This window comes from Miniopterus schreibersii (assembly GCF_964146895.1).
Source record: "Miniopterus schreibersii genome assembly, chromosome: 1".
Lineage (NCBI taxonomy): Eukaryota > Metazoa > Chordata > Mammalia > Chiroptera > Miniopteridae > Miniopterus > Miniopterus schreibersii.
This window is the reverse complement of record NC_138101.1, coordinates 141,156,309-141,179,656: the sequence shown is the minus strand read 5'-3', so window position 1 is coordinate 141,179,656 and position 23,348 is coordinate 141,156,309. Positions and strand designations below refer to the sequence as shown.

At 34.4% G+C, this 23,348-nt stretch overlaps 1 protein-coding gene across 2 annotated transcripts in view; it reads right to left on the bottom strand.

Moving 5' to 3' along the window:
- SPRED1 (sprouty related EVH1 domain containing 1) overlaps positions 1 to 23,348 on the bottom strand; it is a gene marked incomplete at its 5' end in the record, with an annotated part of 106,238 nt that overhangs the window by 10,264 nt on the left and 72,626 nt on the right. For both annotated transcript variants that reach the window (XM_081135622.1, XM_081135621.1), the window contains one exon: positions 17,698 to 17,853. In XM_081135622.1, the coding sequence (XP_080991748.1) occupies positions 17,698 to 17,853 (156 nt within the window). The remainder of the gene's footprint in view (positions 1 to 17,697; positions 17,854 to 23,348) is intronic.

The following is a 23,348-nucleotide window of genomic DNA, read 5'->3' as shown; positions in this document are numbered from 1 at the left end:
GTGCTTAGAGAGAAATTGATAGCACTGAATGCATATAATTAGGAAAGAAGACACATCTAAAATCAGTAATGTAAGTTCTCACCTTAGCAAAGCAGAAAAAATCCAAAAGAATAAGAATAAGAATTAGAATAGAAATCAATAAAGAGAACTAACGAAATAAAAAACTAGTTCTTTGAAAAGAATCAACAAAATTGACAAGCCTCTAGTCAGGCTAGCTAAGAAAAAGAGAGGACACAAAGGACTAATATCAGCAATGAAAAAGGGAGTATCACTACAGATTCCACGAAAATTAAAAGGATAATGAAAGAATATTATGAACAGCTCTACACCCACAAATTTGATAGCCGAGATGAAATGGATTGATTCCTTGATAGGCACTATCTGCCAAAACTCAATAGACAATTTGAATAGGCCTGTATCTATTAAAGAAGTTGAATCAATAATTTTTCAAAACAGAAAGCACCAGATCCAGATGGGTTCATTTAAGGAATAAATTATGCCAATTTTCTACAATCTCCTACAGAAGATCCAAACAGAGGAAATACTTCCTAACTCGTTCTATAAGGCCAACATTACTGTAATACAAAAACATTACAAGAAAAAAAAAATCCCTACAGACCAGTTATCTCAAATAAGCATTGATGAAAAAATCCTCAACTAAATTATCAGCAAGTCCAACCCAACAATGTACAAAAAGAATTACATGCCATGACCACATGGGATTTTTCCCAGCTATACACGGCTGGTTCAACATTTAAAAATCAATTAATGTAATCCATCAACAGAGTAAAAAAGAAAAAGCACACAATCTTATCAACAGATGGAGAAAAAGCACTTGAAAAAATCCAATACCCATTCATGATAAAAACTCTCAGTAAACTAGAGATTGCAGAGAACTTCCTCAACTTACAAAGAATACCTACAAAAACTTTACAACTAACATCACTGTTAATGGTGAGAAATTTGAAGCTCTCCCGCTCAGATCAGATACAAGGCAGGAATGCCCCCTCTCGCCACTCCTTTCCAACACTGTACTAGAATTTCTAGCTAATGCAATAAGACAAGATAAGAAAATACAAGGTATAGTTTGAGGGAAGAAATAAAACTGTCTTTATTCTTAAATAACATGATCACCTCTGTAAAAAAATCCAAAAGAATCGACAAAATAACTCCTGCAACCAGTAAGTGAATTATACATAGCAAAGCTGCAGGTTACAAGGTTAATACACAACAGCCAATCACTTTCCTATATACCAATAATGAACAAGAGGAATTTGATATTTAACATTTGATATTAAAGTATGTACAAGAGCTACAAGAGAAAAGCCACAAAACTCTGAGGAACAAAATAAAAAAAGTAAATGCAGAGATATTCCCATGTTCATGTACTGAGCGACTCAGTATTTTCAAGATGTTAGTTCTTCCCCAAATGGCCTATAGCTTCAATACAATCCCAATTAAAATCCCAGCAAGTTATTTTGTAGATATCGACAAACTGATTCTAATGTTTATATAGAGAGGCAGAAGACTCGGTAGCCAACACATTTTGAAGAATAAAGCTGGAGTACTGGTATTACCTCATCTCAAGACTTACTATAAAGCTGCATTAAGACAGTGTGATACTGGCACAGGAGTAGACAAATAGGTCAATGGGACAGAAGAGATGACCTTGTTTATGATAATGACTTTTTAGATACAACATCAAAGGCATGATGATACATGAAAGGAGTAAATGATAAACTGTATTTCATTAAAATTAAAAATTTCTGTTCTGCAAAATAGAATGTCAAGAAAATGAGAAGACAAGGCACAGGCTGGGAGAAAATATTTGTAAAAATATCTGATACAGGATTATTATCCAAAATATACAAAGAACTAAAAATAAATAAATAAATAAATAAATAAACAAACAAACAAGAAACCAACCAACCTGATTAAAAAGTGGGCCAAAGCCCTAGCCAGTTTTGTTCAGTGGTTAGAGCGTCAACCCAAGGACTGAAGGGTCTCAGGTTGAACCCTGAACAATGGCACATACCTTGGTTGCAGGCTTGATCCCCAGCCCAGTCAGGGCGCATATGGGAGGCAACCAATGGATGTATCACTCTCACATCCATGCCCCTACCCCGCCTGACGAGCAATGTAAAAAATATCCTCGGGCGAGAATTTGGAAAAAAAAAAAAGTGGGCCAAAGACCCCCAACAGACAGTTCACCAAGGAAGATACACAGATGGCAAATAGCATATGAAAAGATGCTACACACCATGAGTCATTAGGGAAATGCAAATTAAAACCACCACGAGATACCCCTGCACATCTACTTTAAGTCCTCACGCTTAACTTGCTTGATAGGTTCCTGAGCTGCAGTGAATGACACATAACAAAACCAACTTAACCATAGGCTAATTGATATAAACAAGAGCTAAGTTCCTACGGCATCTCCTCCAGGTTATAATGAAACCGCCCTGAGGATCTCCTGTGTTGGAATGGCCAATATCCAGAACGACAATACCAAATGCTGACAAGGATGTGGAGCAACAGAACCGCATTCACTGCTGGTGGGGATGCAAAATGGTATAGCCACTTTGGAAGATAATTTGGCAATTTCTTACAAAATTAAAGATACTCTTTTCATATGATCCAGCAAATGCACTACTTGGTATTTACCCAAAGAATTTAAAAACTTATGTCCACACAAAAACCTTACACAAATGTTTATAGCAATTTTATTCATAATTGACAAAACTTAGAAATGAGCAAGATGCCCTTCATGGAGTGAATGAATAAACTGCTCCATCCAGACAATGGAATAGTATTCAGTGTTAAAAAGAAAACACAGGGAAGCTTATATGTTACCAACGGAAAGGAACCAATCTGACAAGGATGCATACTGTAGGATTCCAACCACATGATTGATATACTGGTAAAGGCAAAACCAAGGAAACAGTAAAAAATATTAGTGGTTATCAAGGGTTGTGTAAGTGTGTGTGTGGGGGGAGCAGATGAATAGGCAAAGCACAGAAGGTTTTTAGGGTAGCAAAAAAATCTACATGATGCTATAACGATGCATACATATTGTTATACATTTGTCCAAACCCATGGAATATACCACACCTTATTTACATAAGAGTGAACCCTTATGTAAATTTTAACTTTGAATAATTACAATGTATCAATGTATGTAATTGTAACAAATGTACCACTCTGGTGGTAACTTTCACTTTTTTGCTGTGTATTAATTTACACACACAAATGCATGCATGCATATATGTACAGCTTTAAAAATATTTAAATAGGAACTTTTGCACTCTGCCTTACTTTTTTACACTTAATGATATATCATAGACACTTTTCTATTTTTTTAAAAATATATTTTTATTGATTTTTAGAGAGAGAGGAAGGGAGAGGAGAGAAACATCAATGTGAGTGCAAAACATCGATCTGCTGTCTCCTGCACACCCCCTACCAGGGATCAAGCTGCGATCTGGGCTCGTGGCCTGACGGAGAATTGGATCAGCAACCTTTCGGTGCACAGGGCGCCACCCAACCAACTGAGCCACACCAGCCAGAGCAGTTTTCTATGTTTAGACATACAGCTTTAATCTTATCTTTTTAAAATCACTTTTTTCGTTTTTGTCTATTTTTCTAACCTTATTTTTTTAACAGCAGCTTAATATTCCATTGAATGAATAACTTTTAACTTATTTAGCTAGTCTAATTAATACACACATAGGCTTTCTCAGTCTTCTGTTATAAACAACATAGCAACAAATATTTTTATATATTTACCTTTAATACACATGTCCAAGTATATCTTTGTATCACAAATTTCTACAAATAGAATTGCTGAATTAAAAAGTTTGTATACGTCAATTCAAAAAGGAATTTAAATGGATATATCCAACTTGAACCACCTTCTACTTTGTAGTGTCTTAAACAGAGAAGGAAGTTTAATGAAATTAGTTAAAAACTGAAGAGGTTCCCAACCTTTTTTCCTGTAATTTTAAAATTTTACTTTCATTAGCACTTTAATCACATAGGACATAAAGAGAAATAAAAACATTTCTATTTTAATTATCCTATAGAACCAAAGGGCTGATGTGGAATGAAGTGGATTATGGAATTTTATTTTCTCTAACCTGTCTTTATTCTCCACTCTTCTATGTCCAGTTACCTCTACCCAGTATGGAAAATTAAGAGCTAACACTTAGTTTTCCTTGAAGTTTCAATATTCAAGTATACAGGGTGTCCCAAAAAATGAATACTCATTTTAACAACTGATAGCTCAATTCTGAAAGTGAAATGTATTTAACAAACACTGCCTTTATAATCAAATTATAATGCATGTGTATACATTTTCAGGGACTCCCTATATTTGATTTCCTAATAAATACATAGGACTAGTCTCTATGGAAAGCACAGTGAAGTAGAAAAAGGGCTCTTATGCTCACGCGTAGGATGATAAAGTGTAAATAAACTTGCAAAGTTATATAACTACAACTTAAGGTGAAATACGTAAGAATTCAGGAATTAATGGAGGAAGGAGGTGCTATGATTAAATGCTCTGAAAAAGATTCATGAAGAAAAAGAAACTGAAAGTAAACACGGAATAAAGCCAAGTATTTGTTCAGGTTTTGTTTTTTTAAAAGATGGAAGAGCATTATAGAAAAGTAAGCAGAGAAAATTTTTTATTTTTCCCCCTGATAGATGTACTTCTTAAATAAAATGATAAGTTATGTATTAAATATACTAGATTCCCGAGGTTTATTTTTAAAGTAAAATGTCCACTTTTTAACTTATTACTTAAATTTCACTGTCTCAGAAAAAAGTCACTAATAGCACCAAAACACACGCACTTTGAAACTACTCGAGTTAATAGAGTCTAATACTATTAATCCTCTCACACAACCTTTACATGAAAAAACAAATGGACAATGCTGGCTTTTACACTTATTAAGCACAGATGTTGTAAGATACACCCCAATTCACCAATAATTTTTAATACCCAGGGTATGCTGCAGGTCTTCAGAAGAATTTACTAGCTGAAAAAGCCATGGGAGATACTTCTTTAAAGCTGGTCACAAATGAAATTTTAAAAGGACATTTACAATGGCAACAACTACAAAATGGTACAAAGAATCTTATAAAAGACATGTATCTTTTCATGAAGAAAATGTAAAGCTTTATTGAGAGATAAAGAATAGCTAAACAGAGGGATATATTATATTCAAAAATAAGAAGGCTAAATTTCCCCAAAAACTAAGAGATTCAGTGCAATTAAAATACAAACTGCATATGGATTTTTCACCAAATTTCATAAGCTGACTCTAAATTTTTTGCAAGAGTAAATAGCCAAAACGTTTTTGTTTTTTTTTAAATCTAAGAGGAACAAGAATGTAGGGGCACTTATTTTACAGATATTAAGATTTCTTAAGAGCTAAAGTAATTCTATAGAAAAGAAGATAATATGGCAGTGATGGCAGGAAGAACAAACCAATAGGTCAGATTAGAGAAACCAGAAATGGATCTCAACAAATACAGAAACTTGATATTTGACAGATACGGCATTCCACATCAATGGTGAAAAGACTCCAATAAATGGTGCTGAAGCAATTAATTATACACATGGTAAAAATGAAACTGGATTCCTATCACAGAAGAGAAATCAGTTTAAACTGGGTTATAGACAAAACTAAAATTTTTAGTACAAAGTAGGAAGAAAAATCTTTGAAACAAGGATAGGGAGGTGTTTATAAAAAACACCACCAGAAAAAGAATGATAAATTCAAATGCATTAAAATTTAGAATATCTGTTCATCAAACCCATACAGAGAGTGAAAAACAACCATAAACTACGACATGCTGGCCATAAATAAAACAGAAAAAGGAGAAGTGACACAGAAAATTTTATTGCTCAGTAACAAGGTTATTATATAAGAACATGAAGCTAAAATTAGTGTGCAAAGGAACAACCACGGCTATTTCTCTAATCTTTCAAATGCCAAATATATATGGCTTGTACTCAAAGAACACATGAATCCTATAGATTAACTCATCCCAGAGCCTTTTGTAGCCCACCAACCTCAGAAGCCCGCTCCTATATACCCTAAAGAAACTCCTGTGCATGAATAGCTGGGGGCCAACAAGTCTATACTAGTAGTATGCCCAATAACAAAATTATGGAAACAACTGAAATATCCACTGGCAGAAGAAAAATAAATTAAGTGGCAGAATTATCAAAAAAGCATAGGTGCCCTAGCCAGTTTTGCTCAGTGGTCAGAGCGGTGGCCCACGGACTGAAGGGCCCAGGGTTAGATTCCGACCATGGGCAAGTACCTCTGTTGCAGGCTGATCCCAGGCCTTGGTAGGGTGCTTGCTGGAGCAAAACCAATTGATGTGTCTCTCTCATATAGATCTCTCTCTCTCTCTCTCTTTCTCCCCCCTCCCTTCCACTCTCTGAAAAGCAATGGAAAAAATATCCTCGGGTAAGGATTTAAAAAAAAAAAAAGGCATAGAAATTCTAAGCAAACAAAATCCAAGGCAATGATAACTTCTAGAATGAAGAAAAGTAAATAGAAATGGGGGCATTCCTTTCTGTAAGTTTGGTGGTTTCTAGGTGTTCATTACATATCTTGTTTATGTATTAAATATGTCATAAATCTTTGATCATAAGCTCATCATTGGTGCATGTGGTCTTATTTCTCTATAGTGAAATAACCTCCAGACACTTGAAAGTAAGCAAAATTGAGTAAAAGAGCCACAACAGCTTCTAGGGATTACACTTAACTAAAACCTGAATGAGAAAATTAGCATTTTGAAAGAATGTACATCAAAAGGATATAAATAGCCCATGGAAGCATAGAAAATGAATCAAAAACAAACACCACAGAGAAAAAAACCTAAGTCACTCTTAAGTGACAATTCTCCATGGGTCTCACTTCTGCAGACCTAGTGAGCAGAGGCACTATCTGTCTTTGTTTCAGACTGTCTTTTCAAAGACCTGTGCTTAGTGAAACCCTTGTAAGATATAGTGTCTCCCCTTTAAAGTTAGATTGTTTAGTATCCAGTATAACAAAAACAGTCTCCTTCCATGGCAAAAGTCAGGCAGACTTATTGCCCATTAGAAAACATTTGGGTTCCCTAAGCACAGGGGTTCCCACTGTGTGTGTGTAACATCCATCTGAGTAACTCAGCACCAACGCAAGGGGACTTGGGAAGCAAGGGGAACCAACACAAACAGAAAGCTCATACTATTCTATTGTGCTGTGAGAAATGAAGTCCTTTGTCTCTTATCTAGCAGTCTTATGTCTTCTGGCAGCATCCATGCAACTAGAAAGTCAACTTGCTGGCCTTTAAGGAGGGTAAAATCTTAGACTCTTCATATTTCTTGGCAGTGAGGAAGCAGTCTAGTTAGTCCTGGCAAGGCTGTTCTCTTGTAGAGAAGGGTCTATCAAGCTATCCTAGATGAATGCAATCAAACATTCAAAGCATTTAATTACTCTGTTGAGCATATACATATACAAAGCTACCTTTTGGTAATGATGTAGTATCTCATGAAGATCTATTTTATGCAGACAATGTACGAAACAAGCTGTTACTAGTACTACAGTCCACATAATGGCTTAAGATAAATTTTACATTATGATTTTACACATAGTTTTCTTAAACTTGATTATTTTAATATTTGAAAGATTGATTCGAGTCTTACTATCATGACTAAATAAGGTTTCTAATCTGCGGTTGAGGGCCAGATTCTATATTATGGAAAATTCACTCTCTGAGATCTTTTTGGTGACATCCAAATGGACAACTGGCACATAACCCTAACAGTACTGTGCTAAATGCAAGTGTGTACTTTTCTACATGGTGACTACTTCAACCGTCACACCACTACCATCACTGCCATTCTGGGAGAAGAGTTCAGTTCTTTTCCCTTCCATCAATTAATTAAAAAAAAAGCTTTAAGTTTATAGTTCCCTCAGCCAAAGAGGTAGGCCAAGAAAATTCCAAGGATACAGATGATGAATATTAGTCTACTGTTAACTGTATGTTACATTCACCAGGTTTTTTCTTCCTATTCAACTATACGAATCAATGACCTAGTTCAGGATGTGCATATCTTCCCTCTCTCTTCCCACGGGATAACTTTTTCTGCCCATTACTCAAGATGTTAAAATGTATTTTGTATTTAAAAGGGTTAAAGTGGGTATCTCCAGGCTTAACTGCCTTATTTCCTAAGATGTCTGAGTTTATGAGCAAATAGGACTATAATGTTCTGATATCCCAAAATTCTTGAAAAGGACATGCGGATTATGTATGTTCTGCTTCTAGTCTTGATATTATTTTTGCTCAAAGTAAAACTGGTTCAGAATTACTTTTTCCTTAATACAATTTTTCTTGCATTTCTTAAAGAATTTCATAATAAGCTTAGACAAAAATGCATATATTATAATTTCTATCCCAGAAATGAGGCAGTTTGTTGGAGTAGTTATTGTGAAGGTCAAAATGAATTATATAAGGAAAGTGCTTTAAACAGTAGCCAGCACACAGTAGGCACCAGCTGTGATAAAAATTTAAAACTGCAATGATCAGATTTAATGAAATATAAAGGTGCCTATTTACATAAGGGAAACATTTTTTAATCTGAGCTAGAAGAAAAAGGAGGAGGAGAAGGGGAGAAAATTTACCATTTCTAAATAAGAACTCCAATAATTCAGCAGTTACTAACCTAGAGACTTTGTTCAGGTACTTAATGATTCTACGCATGAATTTCTTCACTGATAAAAACTAAAGATATTGGCTCTGCTCAAATAAAATAACGGACTCAAAAGCACTTAGTGAAGCACCAAAGGACTATAAAATGTCATTCTTATTTTAACAGTCTTCTCGATTTCCTAAGGCAATTATAGAGGTGGAATACATTATTAAAGTGTTCTATGTGATTTTCCATTTAACAGCTATTCTGAACATGAGAGCCAACCTACCCAAAGAAAAATCGAAGGGTTCTCATTTGCGTATTGTTGCTTTCAAGTAGCTTTCTGTGTTACTTTATTTTCTGTAGAAATTAATGAAAAACACCAGGCAGGAATACTAACAAGTTTCATCATGACACTGCACATACCATTCCTTCTATAACATGTTAAAGGGAAAAACTGTCAAGAATATCAGTATAAACTGCAGTTCCAATGTACTAGGAAAAACAGAAACACTCATGTCTGACAGAACAAATAAGATAATCAAACACTATCAAAGAAACAAGAGTCTTCTCTTGTCTTTTGAGAAGAAAAAAATCTCCCTGAAAATGGATGACAAAACTAATGTTTCAAAAATGGCCAACACGAAAGTGAAATGGGCTACAAAATCTGATGTGAGTAGGAAAAGTAAAATTTTAGTCAAGTAAATAATTTTCAACTGTCTGATCACAAGAAATACTTAGGATAATCATCACGAAAATTTAGATTAACAGGAACCATGCTGTTACTGTGACTACTGCTGAGACCAATTCTCCTCAGTGACCAAACTTCCTAGAGGGTTAAAATATTTATTTAGAAAGAAAGGGGGGATCCCATAGTCACATTAACTATGGGACCTCTCGAGCTTTCTTTCCCACTGGGACCCTAAACAGCATTAAAGTTTGCTAGTATTTAACCTATGTCTTAATGAGTCTTTAATCCAGTAAGATCATAAAGAAATGTTTACAGATTGCTTAATTCACTCAGAAGAAAATCAGCAGTGCTACCGCTGGAATTAGAGGGTTTATCCTTATGCTAGATAAACACAACAGCCCACCAGTGAGATCAATTATCATGCCCCTTCCTCCAAAAACCAACACACATGTTCATGAGCATATCTACATGCTCGGAAGCGCGCACACACACACACACACACACACACACACACACACACACACACCCGTCTGAGAGTTAGCCAACTATGGGTCCTAATCCCAGGCCAAGGCTGAAATATCAAATGTTCTTATCTGACCTGCTGGGTTCCTTTAGCTCTCTTTACTGGAGGAAAACTCACCATGTAGTCCTTTTAAAGGAACCCTAAAGATGTAAGGGGTCAAATTCCACACCAATGTAGGGTTTGTTTTACATAAATAAATGGCAACAATAGGACATATTAACTATTCACTGTCCTAGTTTACATTAAAAACAAGCAGCAGCAGTAACAGCAAAATTAGAAACACTATCTTAGGATGTATGTATTTCTTCAACTTATGTTTTCAGACTAATTCAAATCACCATAATGTTTAGAAAACTTACTTTGTTCTTGTCATTGTTCTTCACTTAAATTTATCCCTCTTACTGCTCTAACCTTTTAAGATTTTTGTTCTTTAAGGAACTGTTTCACTGTTTTTCTTTTTATGCTGCTCTTCTTTCAATCTCTATACTTTTAATCTCCTAATCCACACAAGTTTGGGAATTTTGTCTTTATACTCCATCTATTTATCATTAAAAAATATTTATCATATTTTTTTACCCTCAGTTTCTCAGTTTCTGGTTCAAATTTAGTTTTAAAATGTTAGCTACTTTTTAAAAGTACTGCTTTTATTTACTTTTTCTTAACTTTTAAAGTTTTATACAGTGGTACCTTGGTTTTCGAAGTCTCCGTTGATGAACATTTTGGTTTACGAATGCCATAAACCCAGAAGTAAATGCTTTGGTTTTTGAACTCACCTCGGAAGTCGAACATGCCACACAGCTTCTGCTGAGGGCAAGACCCTGAGGCCTAACTGCCGGCTGCTGATCCCTCGGTTTTCGAACGTTTCAGAGCTCCAACGGTCTTCCGGAATGGATGACATTCGAAAACCGAGGTACCACTGTATCTCATTTATGCTATCAGGACAAGTCATGTCTTTTACAGCCACTAAATAATCATGACAGTTTATTTAATCATGACATACATTACTCAGAATATAAGGGGTTACATGTTCTAACATGTTTGTGGTCTCTAACATACAATCCTTGGATATTAGGCAAATCACTTATCCTATGCTCTCTGACAAGAGCAGGACATGGTACTGGTATTGTATTGGCAGTGACAGACATAGCCTTCCCCAATCTCCTCCATCTCAGATTATAGTATTACTGACCACTCAATTGCTTGGACCGCAAACTCAGAAGTCATTGTTGGCTACTCTTTCCCTCATATTCCATATCTAATCTATTATCAAATGGGCTTTTTTGGCTCTTCCTCCGGAATTTATCCCCAATCCAACCATTTCTCATCATCTCTACCTAGTCCAGATCACAAATATCATTTACCTGGACAAAAACAATAGCCTTCTAAATTGGTCTTAATTCCACTTGTGACCATACTCTAACTGTCCATTCTTCACATAGTAGCTCTGTTTAAAAAATGCAAATGAGACCTTTATTGGAAATTTACAACCTTCCAACAGCTTCCCATTAAAACCAGAACAACATTCCAAGTCCTCCCAATAGCCTATCTACAGTATTCAAACACTACCAGATTCTCGAACTGTAATTTGTATGTATTATTATCAGCACCTTAATTCACTAAACTACAGCCACATAGGCCTTTCTGTCCTCCTACTATTTTATTTCCAATTACCTGGGAATATTACTGGTTATTAAGATTATTTATTGTCTCTCTCCCCCACTAGCATTTATATCCTTTGTGAAGCTAGGGCTCGTAGCTGTCTTGTTCACAGCTATTCCCAGGGCTTAGATAATAGATGCCGGGGACACAGGTGTTCTAACATTCATCACATGCATATATATCACATACACATCAATGTATGCATGAATATGAATGTCCTTTCAAACCCCTAAAATAACATGTGGGAGTAAGTTTTTTTATTATTGCTATTTACATAGGAGGAAACAAGAAGACAGAGAACATTAGTAGCTTTCCAATTCTAGTAAGTTAAAAAGCTGGGAATTAAAGTTAGATCTGTCTGTGACTAAAGCACAAGATCTTACCCAATGTTGTAAAAATTTCTATCCAGGGGATAGCTTTTCCCTAATGCCTAGTCTGAGCCTAATAAGTAAACAGACCTTAAAGATAAATGGCAGAATAACTAGTCTATGGAGGAAACGTAAAATTCACAACTCCAATTTAAACAAAGCAGCAAGAAACATCTCCTTACTCAAAGGTTGTGATGATTAGCCAAGTAACTCTCCTCCCAAACAGCCACAACTATGAATAAACTAGGACCTGGCAATGGACATAAAGGCAAGCCATAAGCTTATAAGACAGCCTGGAACAAGAGCTCTGTCTAAAAGCGGCAACGTTGGATAGTGTGCATCATTCTATCTCCTCTCTGCACAATCTGTCCATCCTGTAACCCTAATACCTTTCCGATCTCAAAAACCCTAGCTGTATTTATAAAAATAAATTCTGAGAAATGCCATTCTGTGTCATTAAAATAAAGTCTTCTTTCCTTAACCTAGTGTGAATGGATATGTTACTTACAACCAAATGAGCCTAATTTAATCAAGTTCCCAATACTGAATGATAACAAGACTAGGAATAAGCTGAGTCAGAACATCATTTGCTTCCAAGGTGACACTGTTAGCATTTATTCTTTCATTTAACAACTGTTACCTGGATGCTTACTCTATTTCAGGAACTTCTAGGTTTCTGAACATCAGTGAACAAAGGAAAAAGTACAAATATATAAACTCAGTACGTGGGGGAAAAATAAAGCAGAGTAAGAATATAGTGATGGAAAGGTTGCTATTTAGAGTGCTCAGGGAAGGGTTCACGAAAGAGGTGACCTGAAATGAGAAGCTAGCTCTGTGCAGATGTGGGATTTATAGCTTAAAAGCATCACTTTGCTACTGTGTGGAGAACAGACTGTTGGGGTGGGGGGGAAGGATATAAGTGGAAGCAGGTAAGAAATGATGGAGGTCTGAACAAGAAATATAGTAGAGCTTATAGAACTGCTAACTGATTGGATGTATAGTGTGTGCAAAAGGAGAGGATGAGGCAGGGCGGGTTCAAGCTTATGCCCTAAGCAATGTATAAATGACATACCATTTACTGAGATGGCAAAAACTGGCATTACAACCAGTCAGGGTGGAGGGAAACCAAGAGATACCCTAATTGAAATTCCAATTTTGGGGGGACCAGGGAGGTTGTCTGAATAGGTTCTTCTATCATGGTATTTGTCCAGGTCCCTACAATATGTCCAGACCATCTGGCATAGCCTGAGAATAGATGTTTCTTGCAACCTTAAATAACCGTGTGTCCAACTTGAATACTGCAAATTATATTTATATGCTATGTTATGGCTGCATTGAGAGTTACGAGAAGAAAAGTTTCCAGATGATCTAGAAGGTTTTTTATTTTATTTTCAACCCCTGCCCCATTCAAGTCTTCAGGAGTAAAGAACAAAAGTTACATTTTAGGCTCATTCAAGAACGCTACGGCCCACAATCCTGAATTGATAGAGTTTGGATTTCATTAACTTTCGGTCTCCTTCATAATAAATCTGTAATTGTACCTGAACTTCTCTTAAGCTTTGAAGAATGAAGTGATGCCGCGTCTCTCCACGCAATTCCTGCGCCTGTGTCCTCCACCGGCCCCACGATGCCTCTGCTTTCAGTTACCTTCTCTTCCTTAACCTTCCAATTCTAAGCACATTCGGTGCTGGCCCCACAGCCCTCCAGCTCTACCTATTGTCTACAGGAAAACTTTTATAGTCAAACTTTTTGAAGGAATCAAAAATAATAATAATAATAATAATAATAATAATAAATTGTCTGTTTCCTCTCCTGTCATGAATGCCTCCTAATCCCACTAAAACTGTGCTAACATTACCAATTACCTTTATAGAGACAAAATCAAATTTTATTGGACCATTTAACTGCAAGACATTAACTACTCATCGCTTACTTTCAACTCTCCTTCCTAGGCATCTGAGAAGAACTAGGGAAGGGTAACGCCTATCATCTGTGACTGTTTCTCTTTACCTCACTGACTCTTAATATTTAGTCATCTCAGTGATCTAGTTGCTTTTTCTCTCTCCAAATTTTTAACTGATTTTTAGAGAGAGGAAGGGAGAGAGAAACATCAATTGGTTGCCTCCCATGCATACCCCGAATGGGGATTGAACCCGCAACCTAGGTGTGTGCCCTGACTGGGAATCGAACCTGTCACCTTTTGGTGTAAGGGACAACTCTCCAACCAACTTAGCCACACTGGCCAGGGCAGTTTTGAACACCATTCCTACAAAGTAATTCTAACTGTTCTCATAGGTTGTTTTTTTTTGTTTGTTTATTTTATTTTTAGAGAGAGAGGAAAGGGAGAGAGAGAGACACTGATGTGAGAGTGAAACACTGATGGGCTGCCTCCTACACACCCCCTTCCTGACCAGGAATCCAACCTGGCTGCCGTGAACAAAGCCCAACCAAGTGAGCCACACCAGCCAAGGCTGCTCTCATAATTTTAATTTCCATCTTTGGATAATGATTCTCAAATTTTTATCTCCAGCCCTTATCTCTCCTTAAGCCTCAGATCTAGAAACAATATTTGAAGAGACACTGGTGGAGAAATCTCTAAATCTGTTCAAAGACATAAAGGCAGATTCAAGAAGCTCTAAAACCGAATCAAAATAAATAAATAACCTAATACCTAGGCACGGCGTAATAAAACAGCTGAAAGCCAAAGATAAAGACAATATGTCTTCTAAAGTGCTGAAAGAAAATAAATGATAACTTACAAGCAACAGTCAGCAAAATGGCCTTTAAAACTGGAGAAAATAAAAGATGTTTGCAGAAAAACAAAAACTGAGATTCACTGACAGCAATAAAAAACAAATAATCCTAGATGAAAGTACGGTAATAAACAAGGGGTTGAAGAACACAAAAAGTCATAAATAGGTATATAAATCTAAATAAATATTGACTGTTTCAAACTATATTTTGTGAGACTTTTTTTGTATATATATATGTATATATACACATATATGTACAGACAGAGAGAGAGAAGAGCGATAAAGAGAATGAAAATGAATTAAAATTTGTGACAGCACCATAAAAAGTAAATAAGAGATTAATGGCATTAAGGTATTACGGGATCCCTGCATTGTGTAGGAAATGATAAAAACATACAAACAAACAAACATTTTAGGGTAGATTCTAAGGAGTCAACAATATGTACTGTAATTCTAGGATAAGTACTAAAAATAATGAACAACTGTATTACTAATTAGTTAATAAAGGGGGAAAATTAAGTAAATATACTTGAATAAGCAAAGTCAAGGAAAAAGGGAGGAAATACACAGAGAATGGGGCAAGGAGAAAATAAGTAAGATGGTAGATTTATACTAAAATATATCAGGTAATTGCAGTAAAAGTAAATGAACAAAAATCTCAAAGACACCCTGAGAAAAAACAAAACCCAAATATATAGTTTAAAAGAGACATATTATATATAAGATACAGAATTATTCCAAGCAAAGGAATGAAAAAATATGTTGTTCTGTGCTAACCAAAAGAAAACTGAGGTAGCCATACTAATATCAGACAAAGCAGACTTTCAGGCAAGTATTACCAGAGATAAAGAAGGATATCTCATAATGACAAAAGAATCAATTCAACAAAAAGGTATAACAATTGTAAAATTACATGCAATAAATGTATAACAGCTTCAAAATATATAAAGAGTTGATGGAATTAAAAGGAGATGATTCTACGATCACAGATGGAGATTTTTAAACATACCTTGCTTAGTTACTGACAAGCTGATTTTAAACAAATTACAAGGATATACAACATAAGTTCAAGTAGATGTCCAGCAACAAACCTGATCTAATATATACAAATGACACTGCATCTAACAACTAAGAATACACATTCTTTTAAAGTGCACACAGCACTTGACCATATGTTGAGTTATTAACCACCAACAACAAAAATCTTGAAGGAGAAAGTTAGAGGATATTAAACTCCCAGATCCCAGAATTATTATAAAGCTATAATATTTAAAAAGTGTGGTAGAGGTGTAAAAATAGACACACAGGCAGAGGGAACAGAACAGAGATTAGAAACAGATCCACACACATATCGTCACATGACAAAGCTGACACTGCAATGCAGTAGTTTTTGGAAAACAGCGACTTTTCACTAAATTGTGCTGGATCAACTGGCTATGCAGGTGGGGGAAAAAATAAATCTTGACCTAATCTCATGCAATTTATAAAAATCAAATGAAGGGAAAAACAATACAGCTTCTGAAAGACAACGTAAAATATCTTCATGATTTGGTGAGGGCACACAACGATTTTTTAACCAGGACATAAAAACCACTAACCACTGAATAAAAGATTACTAAGTTGCTTTTATTAAAATTAAGAATTTTTATTCATCAAAAGAAATTATTAAGAGAGTGAAAAGGCAAACCACAGGGTAGGAGAAGATACATACCTACAATACACATATCCAACAAAAAGTTATTTCTAAAATAAATAAGTCCTATAACTCAATAAGAGAAAGAAAGACAATATAAGATGTGCAAAAAACTTAGACACTTCAGAAAACAATTTCTAAATGGTCAAGAGGCATGACACAAGTTGCTCAACATCAGTAGTAATCAGGAAAGAATAAATTAAAATCATAATAAAGTACTGCTTTACTTTTACAATTGACTAAAAGTAACTTTAGTTACTTTGGGGGGAGGGGGGAGTTGAGAGATACCAAGTGTTCAGGAATGTAAACTGGTACACGACTTGGAAATTTTTTGTCTTTGAGTAAAACTGACACTCCATAAACCTGCACTACGTTTAACCTGCAGTTTCTTGTGTCTTCTAGCACATGACTGTGTACCCAGTTTTGTGAAGCAACAAACATGATAAAGTTCAAGGTGTTCTGCAGAACATAAAAACACAACAATCCGGCCCTTGTCCTAGCTGCCTCTTCCCTTACCCTCCATGTTGTTCTTCCCCTGGATTATGCATGCTTTTGTTTATGTTGTTCCTTGTATGAACTGAATGTTTATGTTTCACCAAAATTCATATGAAACCCTAACCCCCCAGGTGATGGTACTTGGAAATGGTAAATAGTTAGGTCATGAAGGGTGTGGACCCGGTCTGATGAGATCAGTGACCTTATAAGAAAAGACACCAGGCCGATTGCTCACTTTAATGCTCTCTCCTTCTGCCAGGTGAGGATGAAGAGAGAATGCTTTATCATTTTGTTCATTCGATTTGTGCCACTATCTATAGTGTATGCAAATTCCTTCCCTAACAAATTGTATGTCTGAAGTCCTCAGGTCAAATGAGAACCATTCAGTAAGAAACTGCTGGGCTTTAGGCGTAGCCACTATGTCACTGGACACTACTGCATCTTATAAATATCATCTATCAAGAAGAATAGATATTTTAAAAAATTTTTTAAACAACTTTGATTGGCCTTTGATTCTGTAAACACTGAGTGGTTATGATTTTAATTACCGAGTTCACACAGTGTAAAAGAATTGTAACTAATACATTTCTCCTTTTCACTTTTGTCACTGAAAATTCTAAAGTCAAATTTATGGCTCAATTATTACACCTATAGAGGACTGTACGGCCTATATATTTATTGTCTAATTCTGGATTTGATTCATTATAAATCAAATTCCCTTGGGTTTCTATTGCTGTTTAAGAGCAGATGGCCTTAACCCTTGTCTAACATATTCAACTTCTACACATATGAATAACACACTGGAAAATATTTATCTTCTCACCTGATTGGCTTGGCTTTGCAAGTAGACTCTTCTGGCATTCAGATCTTCAAAGGGAGAAGGTCTTGAGCTTCTATAAGGCTCACTGGTAACAACTGTCTCTTGATGGAAAAGATGATCTTTCACCAGAGAACTGGGAGTATTCTCTTCAGCAGTTGCCTAATGGGAACAACCCCCAATTCATTAATTGCCAGAATATAAAAATCAAAAGTAAAAAATTAAAGACTTTCACTCTAATGGGTATTTAGCAAATCAGTTAAGAATGTACCACTACCATCACTATAAATAACAATTCCCTAAACTCAAATGTATATGATTAGGGAGTCATGTTAAAATAAAATTTTTTTTAAAAAATCAACTTTATGAAGAAACTGAGCTTTCTTACAGAAAACAACTTAGGAAGAATTAGAAGGCTAACCATTCCATGTGAGAGAGATATTTAATTATAATGAAGCTTTTAACTATAACTAAAAGTGGCCTTGTAGTACACAAAGTGTTCTTTTGCAAGTTAAAAGGTATGGACCAAGAACTGTGCTCTACTGCATGACACAGGGAATCAAAAGAAGAAAGAGAGCAATCATGACCTTGCTAAACAGTGAATGAATTAGGTAGCCTGAACTTGTTAATTATTTTAAAGGATTAAGATCACACGAGACTTAGGTAGAGGATATGCTCAATCAATGACAGTGACTAAAAACATGCTTTTAAAATTTTATAAACAATTATTTCTGTAAAATAAATGTTAAATAAGTGAAACTTAGCATGCTATAAAACAAAAAGTTGTAAAAGTTTTTATTGTTTCTCTTTTTTTAAAGAAATGAGATAACTATTTGCTATAACTTTCCCCATTACCATATAACTACTTGGGAAGAAACCATGACAGTCAAGTAAAGATGACAGAAACACTTCCTTTGGCTCATTCTAAAACAATTTAGAATTAGGGGCTAACAATTTTAAAGGTACAAACCATTATAAGCTTTTTTTAAAAAAAATGCATTAAAAATTTTGGTGTTACTTTCTAAAATTAAACAATAAAATTCATAAAATGGCTAAGATATTTAAAACATAAATGGAAGTTCTAGCCCTTCTGGAACAAAGTAGCCTTGTGACATTTGATTTCTTTGCAACCTAGTTGTCTCAATTATCAAATAATTGTAATTCCTATTGTTTTATGACATGGATTGACATAAGGACTTACAGAGACGATAATATATGTGAAAATGTTCTGAAAACTAAAAGCTTTTATTTCATCAGGAAATAAGCAATTAAACTTTAAAAATATGAGAATCTACTGTTACTTAAATCTAAATATGTTGAACCCAGTTAACTGCTAGTTAGCTAATTTTCATAATAGTTGTCCAAATGTGTTGCAACAGTCAATGCTAAATTATTGGAAAGAAGTTGGCTAAATACTGGTATCCAGCAAACATTCTTTCAAAATGCATGATAAAAACTTGAAGGAGTAAAAACACACTTATTTGTTCCAGAGAGTTCTCAAATAACTCAATTAACTGTCCAAAATTAAGCAAACTGAATAGAAGAATACACTGGGGGTGGGGAGTTTAGAGACAGGGCTTAGGGTGGAACCTTGTCTCATCCAATTAGGGTATAAAAGTTAAGCAATTCACTTCTCTGAATCACAATTTCTTTTTATTATAAATTGGGTATAATATTTGTAATAAAAATCTCAGGGTTAGTTAAGATACTCAAGAGATTAAAAACTACAAAAAAAAAGCGTGAATGATAATATTTGTTATCTGTAGTAATTAAAAAGTAACCGCTTTTAATGGTGACAACTATTTGGATCAAGCTATCTTTACTGAATCCTAATATAATTGAAGAGTCAATTAAAAATTGTAAAATAAAATAAAACTTACTTTAAAATCTGTATCTAAACACACATAAAATGGTTATATAACCCAGTGTTTTACTGTACTGAATTGGGTTCATTCTACTTATATCCCATACATTAAACTGTAATACATTTCATTTTAAGACTAAGCATATTTATTTTTTAAAGAGGACTATCCCAAGTGTTTACTGTTTGGTTATTAAACAAAAATATGTATATTTGGGTAACAAAAGATTTAGTTTTACTTAAAAATTTTTACCAAAGTAACTAAAATCAACCTATTAATTAACTTGAAATACTTCCTATCACACAGTGAATTCAATTATACATCTAAATGGGTCTCAGATAATAAAATAACTAAACCATCTGTCAGGTGTCTATTATGGTAAAAACAAAAACAAAAAACCCTCACTGTTTGAAAATGCAGATTCTACAATTTATAATAAGGCATGTGTTATGCATGAATTGTGGGAAACAAATTAACATTTCTAAGAGAATCCTACACTGGAAAAGGGTGTTTTCCTACTACTTATCTCTTCAAAAAGTATACACATATTCATTTTATTATTTTTATATTATTATCTCATATAAAGGAGTATATACAGAATAATATAAAAATAACAAAATGAATATATGTATACATGTCATATGACTTAAGAAAGAGAATATAACCAATAACTTGTATGTGTTTCTCCATGTCAGCAGCCTCCATCTCTACCACTTGGGTTGCCAACAGGTAAACATCATTTTGAAGCTGTTGGTTTTTTAAAAATTTTCTTACTCTTCCTTACAGAAGAAGTATTACCCTAAACAATATTTAGTTATAGATGCTCCTGAATTACATTTGATTGATATGCTATTTGGGACATTATGGGACTTGCTTTTTTTTTGCTCAACTTTTTTTGGTGAAACTCATGTTGACAATATGTAACAATATCTCATTCACTTTCACTTCTTTGTAGCAATGATAACTATTACATATTGAGCACCTTCTTTGTATCAGGCATTGTCGCAGGTACTTTACATAGGTTAACTCATTTAATCCCCACAACCTTTGGCAGTAGATAGCATTATGATGTCTCTGTTCTATCTAAAGAAACTAAAACTCAGAGATTAAGTAATTTGCCTAAAATGAAAGTTACTTGGACATAATCTAAAGTTAGGCGGTGGGAAATGCCAAACATCTTCCACGAGAGCAGAAAATTTAATACATGATATGCATAAAGGCTATACATACATTTGCATGATTGTCAGAAGTTAAAATTATATATAGCAGTTATATATACCCACATTCAATGCTTTTAGTATTGTGCTGGCATAGGCTCATCGGCATTATCTATAAAGTAACCCATGCCAATTTTAATGTACAATAGAAATCTGTTTCACTCTCAGAGGCTGGTATAATAATTATTCTCCTATGGTTGCTAAGAGACTATTTAGCTTTTTTCTTTTTCTAAGGCTACAATTTTGTGTGTAGAGGCAAAAGGATGCCAGGTAAAGCAATAAAAGAATTTGGGCTGTAGCTCTCCACCAGAACATAAGGCTAGACAAGAGTCATGGAGAAAATAAAAACAAAATTTGCTTCCCTCCTCCCTTTGCTCTTCTTCCTGCATTAACTCTGAAGCAGAGAAAACTTAGTTTTGTTCTGTAAGCCTTCTTGAATGTATGTTCCCCAATAAATAATCAATCAAGCAAGAAAAAGTGGTAGCAGTCTACTTACTGCTCAGAAACGTCATTCTTGTAGCTGTATATCACAAATCAGTTTTCAAAATGTATGGCTGAGCCATATCCAGTAAGAGAAGTTTAAAATAATTATACTAATAGCTTACTTTACAATGATCAAAATTTTTTAAAATGTTCTTTGATAAAGAAATTTTATATTTTAGTAGTGCATATGTTGAAAATGCTACCAAAGTTATTCTTGGCATTTAAAATTATATACTCAAATTATGCAAACTTAGCACAGAAAAGGAAAAAAAAAAAAAAAAAAAGACTGACAATTCCATGAACTTAGCAAAACCACTAACACTTTGGAGTAGCATCCAGTAGCAATTCATTTCAGATCTGACCATGACTATCTCCTATGCGGTCTTTTGCTTTCTTTAAGTTACTTTTGATTAGTTAAAGATTAGAATAAGCCGTTGGGTTTTTTATTTCACTTTTGTCTATGAGCTTTTTCTGAGAGCATTAACAGCATAGAGTATTTTGTTTAAGCAACCTGAATACAGTCATCAGTGAGGAAACAATATAAAAGGAATATGAGAAAAGTACCCAGCAAAAACAGAAAAGGAAAACAGGTCCCTCGCTCTAGGTTAATCAACAGAAAAACTAAACTACCTCCCTAATGACACTAGCTTGACTAAAAAATGGTACTAGATTTTCTGAGATTATTGTTTGTGACTATGAATTAATAGGCAGTAGTTACATAGTTCCTGATAACTATGTAAATCTTTATACTATCCTTTAAATGGCAAATCTATTTCTAGAATTTTATCCTAAAGTCACACTCAGAAATACTAACAAAAATTGATGTAAAAGGTTGTGGAAAATAAAGTAAATGTTGAATGAAACGTGAATGATTAAATAATCTGTAGTACTGTTACGTAAGATACAGGCTAAATTCAAAGACTGTGAAGTCAGACCACGTGGGTTCAAATTTTATGACTTATGCTACTTAAATTCCAACCACCACCGTCACTACCATCACCAGTACAAATGAAAATCCTAACAAAAACACAATCAAAATGGAAAAGAGACTGATTCTGATAATTGCTTTTAAAAAGAAGTTTGCATTTAAATACAACATGCAAGAAATAAAATAAAAAAAATTTAAAAAGCCTAGGCAGGAGTGCCTAAAAATACTAACAGCCGTTATCTCTGGTTGGGGAATAAATAATTCCTGATTTCTTCTTCATAATTTTCTAACTATCCAGATATTCTACATGAAAATGTATTAGTCTAAGGGTCAGGAAAAAAAATTAGATAATGACAAACCATTATGCAAAAAGATTATACAGTTTTTTTCTCTCTTATTAAATAATAAATAAAACTCAATCTAAAATATACTGAGATTATGGGAACTGAACTTCAGGGTAGTACTTAATTTAGAATGGTGATAAGTCACAGTAATATAAAATCCATTTGTTAGCTAAATAAAACCTATCGGTCGGAATGGTGATAAGTCACAGTAATATAAAATCCATTTGTTAGCTAAATAAAACCTATCCATTAACTTAGTTTTCAGATACAGAGCCTTATTAAAATGTTACTACCTCTGAAAATTAGTATACGAACAATTTATCCTCCTAGTCCATAGCAAAATTACTTTAAACAATAAATATAAATTACAAGCCATTTCATTATTTTGGCTCAGAAATGACATTACCTAATTCTAAAACAAGGATCTTAGTCAAATACTTCTCAGCAGCCAAAAGAAAAGATGTGACCACTTTTCACTTCAGATCAACTAGGTGCCATCTTTCTACTGCCCAAAAGCATGAAATCTGAGATCTTTTCCTCTTACAACCTCAAGTCTGTCATGAGGGAAATCTTATGGGTTTTGTTATCAACCTAACATCAGTCTAGCATAGCTGAGCAATTACGGCTATTGTAACTGAAAATTCCAGTTGGAGAGACACTATAAAACTGATCTTAAAACAAGTTTAAGCTAGCATTAAAAACAAAACAAAAACTCCTTAACTGACTCATTAAAATAGTCAAAAAAAGAGAAACAAAATGAAAAGAACATTCCTACCTTATTACTGCTTAGGTTTTTTTTAAAAATCCTGATTTTGAAGATTTT